The sequence below is a fragment of the Citrus sinensis genome, chromosome 9 (genome assembly GCF_022201045.2).
Source record: "Citrus sinensis cultivar Valencia sweet orange chromosome 9, DVS_A1.0, whole genome shotgun sequence".
Classification (NCBI taxonomy): domain Eukaryota; kingdom Viridiplantae; phylum Streptophyta; class Magnoliopsida; order Sapindales; family Rutaceae; genus Citrus; species Citrus sinensis.
Window position 1 is genome coordinate 28518434 of NC_068564.1, and position 9481 is coordinate 28527914.

The 9481-nt window shown below is 34.1% G+C and overlaps 1 protein-coding gene across 1 annotated transcript; it reads left to right on the forward strand.

The window, feature by feature from the left end:
- The first annotated feature begins 2174 nt into the window (after window positions 1-2174).
- Window positions 2175-3367, forward strand: LOC102609097 (nuclear transcription factor Y subunit B-3). The gene has a single exon (XM_006474832.4). The coding sequence runs from the start codon at window positions 2566-2568 to the stop codon at window positions 3124-3126; it is 561 nt and encodes a 186-aa protein (XP_006474895.1). The 5' UTR covers window positions 2175-2565; the 3' UTR covers window positions 3127-3367.
- Window positions 3368-9481: the final 6114 nt, after the last annotated feature.

Consider the following 9481-nt stretch of genomic DNA (forward strand, 5'->3'; position numbering starts at 1 on the left):
GTGCTAACCTACCAACTGCTGGGGGCCTAAAATGAAAAGCTATATTTGAGAAAGGCTAATGTTAAGTTTCCTCTCACATGAATAATGAATGTCACATGAATAATGAATGGACCCATATCATTTATTATTCATGTGAGAGGATTGTAAGTTACGTGCATGTAACTTAGGGGGATCCAGATCCAAAAGATAAAAGGCTAAAATGGAATTTGACCTAGTGCTACGGTACAGGGAGTCAGGGACCTAGGCGGTACGTGGGGTCAACAGACCCAAATTGACAGTTCCTTAGACGCGCAGTGAGGCACTGGCTTAGATCTCAGTGTACAAATCAGTGATTTTGGGAAAGCACTTTGTGGGAACAATTGCTTTTATTAACCTTTTTGCTTAGTAGTTGCTTTTCACTTTCGCAATAGCAAGGGTTCTAAACGGACGGTTTTGATCACAACATCGCAAGGGCATCCAAGTTGTTGATAGATAATGTTAATGGGGGGGATGGGATACCCAGTTGCCAGCCATACCGATTTTAAAGAGCTTGTTTTTCACCAATTGAGGTTTAAGAAAATAGAATGCAATCGTCGTTATCATGGTTTCACTTTGGACTGCTTCACGCAAAAAGATTTTTTTGATGTCTTTTGAACGCACAACTTTTACAGCCTCGGTGCGCGACTATTAATTATGCAACAATTTGGCCCGCCCAACGCGAATGATGTCTACTAGATAATAAGGTAATATTTTTTTTATATATCACAATACTACTATCAACTGAAGTTGCATGTTATAACTTTGATTTGAATATTGAAAGCAATCATACACATCATCCTTTGCCGCTGCCTGTCATAATAGACCCTTATCGGTATGCAAAATGTCAAAATCTTGAAGCTAAAGACAAAAAAAATTGCTCCACTACTAAAAGTGGAGCACTCATTGACCTTCTACTACTACTACGACTCCTACTACTCATCTAATCAAAAACTAAGTGGATGGCACATCTGGTTAGTTGATTGGTAATCCTTGGTGCTGCCGTCTTGGTTACATTTGTCATTTTTTAATCAGTGTTTGGTTTGTTTATAAGCTTATAAGCTGTGTCTTGTGAACATCATAAAAAGCAAAAAAAGTGTTTTCATTTTTTAATTTTTTTTAAAAATCCTATGTAAAAATCCAAACGAAAACCATTATAAAGGAATTCTAGAACATATTATGGTGGATGGGGCCTTGAATTTTGGGTATTAGTCAATTAAATTAGTACATTTATATAAAATATATTAAAGGGAAAGGATAGCCTAACAAATACACAATAAGTAGTCACAATCTTAGGGTCGGTGACAACATTAAGACATGGGGTTGATGACTAGGTGAAATCACTTATTTAATAAGCACTTTATTGTTAGATTTGGTGCCATCTATAGTTACCTATCCTATTGGCTAAGTCATTGTATGTTTCCACTAGGAATTAAGAACACTTTATAGTCAATTAATACCTACAAATTGCATGTATGTGACGACAAATAAAAATATTTATAATATCTATGTAAAGTAAACAAACCCATGTAGAGAATTTAAAAATCATGTTTCCACTGTGAAGTGGCAAAAATTAATTAAATTAAAAAAAAGGAAGAAAAAATAACTACCTGCAAATTGCATGTATCCGAATCTGATGACAAAAAAAAAATTCTATATTAATCTTTACATAAAATTAACAAACCCATATGGTAAATTAAATAGTACTCTTGACTAACAAGGACTTGTTCAAAATTACTGTTGTCGAATTATTTAATAGTTAAAAGTTAAATTAGTTAAATGACCGCTAATCTTCCTACCTGCCATATTGATAAATTATAGTCTTCTCGCAAATGAGACGTTAGTGAACTTAATCGTGAGCTCACTATTTTTTTTGTTTTTGTATTCTAATTTGGAAAAAAAAAAAAACTTTTTTTATATGAAAAAATTAAAAATAAAGGAGACCATCAAATAAAAAATTCCAGGTCACACCGACCACGTGCGAGATACCAAATCAATGGTCCAGATAATCAACCACACGACCAATCGAATGGCGTAAATTCTGTCCGTGCAAATACCCACTTATCGACAAACAACGGATCAGAATCATCCACGCGTCCAATCTCTACCCGTCATTAATGCGTCGATCCAACGGACCCAAAAAACTCATTCGCTCTCAAAAACTTTCTCCCCCTCTCAACGAACCCCAAAAAATAAAAAAATAAAAAATCCTCTGATTTTCCCCGTACCAAAATTTTGATAGTTCATTCAAAATTATTAATAATCTCAAGCTTTGTCACCCCTTTTGTTCATTGGAATCATTTCTTGAGTTTTGTCTTCAAAGTTTTAATTTTTTATGATTTTACCTGAAATCCAAAGGATTTTTTTTTTTTTTTTTTAAAAAAAATTGTGCTTCAAGCTAGCTAAGCCTTATAATTAACGTTTTCATGCATGCACTTAGAATTCAGTAAAAGCTTCAAATTTTCTTCCGCAAAGCCTTCAATTTAAGCACCACCCTTCACCAGAAGTACATAAAAAGCTTTTTAATTTAAGTTTATCTCCAAAATAATCATGGGAGACTCGGATAATGATTCGGGAGGTGAAAGAGAGAGGCAGCACGGCTCATCCAGGGAGCTGTCGCCGAGGGAGCAGGACAGGTTCCTGCCGATAGCAAACGTGAGCAGGATCATGAAAAAGGCCCTGCCCGCGAATGCCAAGATATCCAAGGATGCCAAGGAGACCGTGCAAGAGTGCGTCTCCGAGTTCATTAGCTTCGTCACCGGCGAGGCCTCCGATAAGTGCCAAAGGGAGAAGCGAAAGACCATCAATGGAGACGATCTCCTGTGGGCAATGACCACTCTGGGCTTCGAGGAATACGTGGAGCCGCTCAAGGTTTACCTGCAGAGGTTCAGGGAGATGGAAGGGGAGAAAATGGCGCGTGACAAGGACGCGCCGCCGGGTCACGGTGTTGGCGGTGCGATTGGCGGAGAGTACGGTGGGATGATGATGATGGGACACGGAGGTCAACTCAATCAAGGGAACGTGTATGGCTCTGGTGGGTTTCATCATCAAATGGCTATGAGTAGCAAGGGTGGGCCTACCAGTGGTGGTAGCTTAGGTAGGCCCAGATAGTGGAAAAAGAGTCTGGAGGTGTGATCTCTGATGACGGGGAAACGCGTACGGTGTAGATCCGTGGGAACATGTGATTGGATCTCTGGTGCTTAGTTTACCAGCTTATTTGTTTTGCTCTCTCTCTCTCTCTCTCTCTCTCTCTCTATATATCTCCATGTGATTAACTTTCAGTCTGTGTGTAGGTTTAGGACTTTCTTGATTGTAATATTATGGTGTTATAACAAAGGAAAAAATTTGCTTGCGTGCATTGACTACTAGTATATATATATGTATATATAATATGTGTATGTATATGTATATGTATATGCATATGAATTGACTATTGAAGATTTTTCTTCCTTTGTCGATGCGATTGCATATATTATATATGTTGGTTATCAAATTACTGACTCTTTAGCTAATCAAGTTAATTGGTTTGAAGATCCTCCAACTGACATTCAAACATCTCCTATTTAAAGATTAATAAGGTTTTCCTAGTTATAAAATGCATGGAATCTTTTTTGCTTTACCCAATAGAATTCTTTGTTTTGGTTAAAAACTATATTGATGGGAAACAAGTATTATTATTATTATTATTATTATTTTAATGTTGTTTATTGATTGAATCTATGGCATTCGACTTTACAGTTAAGTCTCATATTCTTCTTTTGAAGAATGTTGGATACGTTCGATACTAAACATGCCATCAATGAGTTATCTTTCCCGCCCCCCCCCCCCCCCCCCCTTTTTTTTTTTAACTCCATAAGCAACATACATAGCCAAATATGGTGCGACATAAATGGTATATAAAAATATTTACTTTAGATGGATATTTCGGGCCGAGGCGTGTTATATTATACACCACACAAAAAAAATTGCACCCAACAATTCAAAATAATTGTTTTGAACACGTGTGTTTATCTGTGTTACATGTACTTTCAGCGATTGAAGGATGAATGTCACTTCACTGACATTTGTTCAACGCAACAAAGGGTAGAGGATGTGGGGGGTGGGGGTGATGGATGATTGTTCCAACTTTCAACCCAAACAGTGTGCAGCACCATTTGTTTCCTGCTTCCTAGTACCAGCAAACATGGGAGACACCATTACGACTTGCAAGAAACCGGCATTTTCCTTTTTAGGTTCTTGTTAAGCTACATAATAATATAACTTCCATTAACAGCGGCAATTTAAAATAGTGGGCTTGATCGCCACCAGATCATGGACCGTCAGGTTTATCAAAATTTTATAGAAAAGCCCACCAATCCATCTGCAGAGTGCAGGAAATCCTTTTTCATTTAAATATGATTGTACCTTGGACTGCTGCTCATCCACATTCCACTTTCCACGTCAGAGTGTCAGTCACTTAAGGTCTCATATTTTAAGGATGTCTCATTTTTTAAGTATTTTTTTAATAATTTTTTAATACGTATTTTAAGAAATTAAGAGTTATTTTTGATAAAAAAAAATCTATTTTTAGAAATCTTAATTTTAAAGAAATATAATTAATAATATTATTTAACCATTAGTTGATTCATTATTATTATTTCCAAAAAATTATTTACCTTTTTAATTATTCAATGTTAGAATCTTTGATTTTTAGTATTTCTTTTAATTTCTATTAAAAACCTTATAATCTCAAGAATTAGTAAATGAAAAAAATTTCTTGTTCTTTTCTCTACAAAGAAAATTATTATATTCATTGGTTCATGTAAAATAATTAGTTTCTTAAAATATAAAGTCCATTTTTGTTTTTGAACATCAATTCATCATTTCAAAATTTTGTACTCTATCATTTTAAATATTCTATTTAAAAAAAATATTGTTTTTATTTATTTGTCTGTTTGTTTTTAACGATTTTAATGGAATAAAAAAATATCTTCTTGACTATTTTTTAGGTTTTATTTTTAAAATTTTTTTATCTTTTTTTATTATTATTGAAATTCAAAAATTAAAGATGAAATAAATTTTAATTCTTTTTATATGTCTTTGAGTATTGAAATTGCAAAATAAATAGAGGCCTCATAAGAAAATTTCGCCTAAGGCCCCTCAGACTTTAAACCCGGCCCTGTTCCACATTGTGCCATTGTAATGTGTCAAGGCAAATTGCACAGCCTCTGAGAACTTAAACTAATAAATGGCACAAGGAGATGAAGTTTGCTGATGCGCACTCGAGTATTCTCTAGAGTACTCTACCGATATTTGCTTAAAATGACTATATAACAGACGCTTAGTGTTCGTATCAAACTCTAAAAAGAGGTTGTTTTCTTGCAATTGAATCAAAAGGAACTGTTCATACAAAGCGAGTCTAATAGAATGGGATCGAACACTCTCCTAGCTTGGAGAGCTTGAGACGGAGGTGTTATTCTATTCTAAGCGATTGACATCAACACCTCCTATCACGCTTTATATAGGAGACAGTGGCTTCATAAGTGTAAGGTCGTGCCCTCTGACAAGATATTTGCTTGAGAGGACTTTGACGAAAAATCTTAGGTGAGAAATCTTAAGTGAGACAGTCTTACATGTCATTATCATAATATAAGAGGACCATCCAATTATATATTGCCAGTGTCAAAATGGCTCGACCCACTACTTTAAATGACGTGTTGAAACTAAAACCACCCAATCTAAGACTTTCTTTCCAACGTATATACACATATATAACAATCTAATTTCTCATTTATCACAATGGACTATATTGATGTTTGCCAAGTAGCCTCATGGATTTCCATTTCACAATAGTTGCAAAAACATGATGAGCAATGGCAAAAGTGGAAATACTATTGGGGAAATGCATCGATTGGATGTCATATTTGATGGAAATGGAGCTCTTAAGTCCCAGAAAGAGAGAGACAAGATCTAAGGTTCTAAACAAAGAGCGAATAATAAAGTCTACAAATTGTGAATTTGCCAATACCTTTTGAAGAAAAGATAAGAGAAAATACCAAAAGCAATCTTTTATGAACTAAACAAATAGCCAAAATACTTTATATTAACTCATTTTTATTTTCTAAAAATAATTTGGAGAGCTATGTCAAATATCAATAAGCAAAAATACACAGTCATACCATCTGCCTGATTCGACCAATGTTTTACCATATGGAGCCTACAATATAAGATAACGAAACTCAAAGTAAGGAAAACATCAAAATTTGGGGGGGGGGGGGGGGGGAGGAGGAAAGGGGAGAATTTTGAAAACCACATAGGGCTATAATGGAAGTTAACAAAACTATAAAGAAAAATTAACAAAGGCATATTACGTCAAAAGATTTTGAACTAATTTTTTTTTCCTTCCATATATACAAGGTAACTTTATATATAATTCGGGTCGGGTCAATAATTCAGGTTAAGTTCGTGTTGGATCAGGTTGGATTTAAAACGGGCCGGATTGAGTTCGGGTCAAATCAGGTCAAATCGGGTCAGTTCAGGTCGATTGAAATCGGGTCAATTTGGCTTAAATTTGGTTAATGCAATTTTGAGCTCTTTTGTTTCTATTTTTGTAGTTTTTATGATAGTTTTAAGACATTTTTCTTAATTGTAGTCATTTTTACTAATTTTCAACTGAAAAAAAAAAGAAAGAAAATGCTATTAAATCAAATGAATAAAGTTAAAATGCTAGAATATGATTATTTACCTATTGGCTTGGAGGGTAGGATTAGGACTATTATTTGCTCAACCAACAAAGTCCAAACTTAATAAAAGTTAAAATTAATACAAATTTACAAAGTCCAAAGCACAATTTCCAAATAATGTCTTTGAAAGTTTGAAACACAAACTCACAAAGTCACAAAATTTAAACATAAATAAATTGTTTAGAAACACAAATCACAAAGTTCAAAGTTCAAAGTTCAAAGTTCAAACATTAAAACTAAATAGGCTTTCCTGGTTCCTCCATGGCTCCATGCAAGCACTTTGACAAGTTCTAAATTCAAATTTTTAAACTCCAAGTCAAGTGCCGATTGCCTAGAGAAAGATTGAAGAAATGTACAATAAATATTTTCTTTAAGCCACGTTGCAAATGAACAAACTCAATTCATATAAAAAAATTGAGCAAATAAACCAAATTCATAAGGTTACACATCAAACACAAACACAAACACAAATAAATAAATCTAATTCATATCTTTAATTGAGCTAAAGGGGTGTTACAATCTTTCTAATTTCTATTATATCATTATAAATTTATAATTACAAATCAATATATATGTTTACCAAATTTTTCAATACACACACACTTGAAAATATATATATATATATATATATATATATATATATATATATATATATATATTATGGCATTCATCACCAAATCAAGTTAATAATAATATTAGACAATAATAACATTCTATCAACTTCAACTTGTTTAACTAAAACAATTACAAATTAAACTTAAAATTTAAAACTATAACAACTATAATTATAGTTTAAATTACAACCAAATACTAATAGTACTATAATATCAAATTATGAATAATAATATATATTAAAAGTTACATTTCAAACATTTATAACACTAATGTCGGTGCTCACCGCTTCCACTGTCGAAGTTTGCGATCTTATAAGCTCTATAAAATCAAAAAAAAAATTAGTATCTCAAGTACATGACTGCATGTAGATGTTCTATATAAAGTTATAATGCATTTTAAATAAATTATGTATAGAATATATGATAAAAATTTAAAAACATTACCTTCTTGTAATTCCATATGAAACATTTGCTCCTTAATATCTTCTTGGAGGTTGTAAACGGGATTGGCAAAAAGTTTAGACTGCATCCAAATTTCAGTGCATATTAATGCATCAACCATAGCCGGGGTTAAAGAACTCCTATATTCATCAATAATACGACGCCCGGTGCTAAAGGCAGACTCAGATGCCACTGTGGAAACAGAAACAACGAGGACATCTGTTGCAATTTTCTCTAGAATTGGATACCTCGATCCATTCACCCTCTACCAAAGCAAAACATTAAGTTTAAGATTGCAGGGATCTTCAACTGGGTCCTTCAAGTACCTTTCCACCTCAGATACTACTCTTCCACTCTCATTCTGAACAGAAACCTTCCTGACATATTCAAGGAAAGGGCGAGCAACTCGAAAATGGTCATCACATTCACCACCAGCAACATCCACCAAATTAGCCTCAGTTGTAAAACGTTGAGAAGAACTTGTACCTCCATAGCTACCACTAAGGCCACTCTCACCATACATCGATGGTGTGGAGCTAACGGAGAATGCACTATATGCATCATAAAACTCATTCAACAAGTCCTTCGCTGCTTTGGTCATTTGTTCAACCATCAAGTTATCATTGCCAAAAATGATCTCAAAAATATGTTTAGCAAAATCTATTTTCGCTCGTGGATTAAGAATAGAGGCAACAATCAACATTTTGTTTATCTTTTCTGTGGACTCTCAATACTTATCAAATTTTTTCCTCATACTATAAGCCATAGAGGACACCCAAGGATCTACATTTTCTTGCAGTGCAGTCAATGAACTCTCAATTAAGCCAATAGTATCATAACAAAGATTAGAAGTCACACTCAAAGAGGTAGAAACCAACAATGTGGCATCATAAAAGACCTTAAAAAACTTCACAATTCGTTCAGCACTCTCCTAATCCTCTGGTCCAGGTGGGCACACCCTTCTAATATTATTTTCTTTCTCAGCAAAATATGCCTCATAAGGTTTATCCACTTCTGCCATTCTATCAAATGCCGCTTGAAATTTCAGCGCAGTTATTAACATCAAATAAGTGGAATTCCACATGGTAGGACAATCCAAAACAACAATTCCTTTTGGACAATTCACCTGCTCAATACATTGTTTAAATGTCTGCAGCCTCGTGGTGGAGGATCTCACGTACTTCACAACATTCCGAATAGCGGTAACACTAGCATGCAACTCTCCCAATCATGAAACAACAATCAAATTCAAAATATGTACACAACAACGCACATGTATATATTGTCCCACCAACACAAGTGCATCATCATTCCTCCACGTAAGCAACTGCATAGTGATATAACTAACAACAATATCATTTGCAGTGGTATTATCAACAATTATTGCAAACAATCTCTCTATCCCTCAATCTTGTAAGCAAGCCACAATCTTTTTGCCAATCAACTTCCCTCTATGATCTTCAATTGCGCTAAAACTAATAATCCTTCTATTCAAACACCAATCACTATTAATAAAATGAGTTGTAATCACTATGTGGCTCATGTTTTGAACAAAAGTCCATAAATTAGTTGTAAGAGACACCCGCTGCTTGTTGTTGCAAATTAAACTCTTCAACATTACTTTTTCCTCAAAAAATAACTCCATAACATCTCTACCAATAGTTTTTTGAGATGGCATTGCGGGATAGC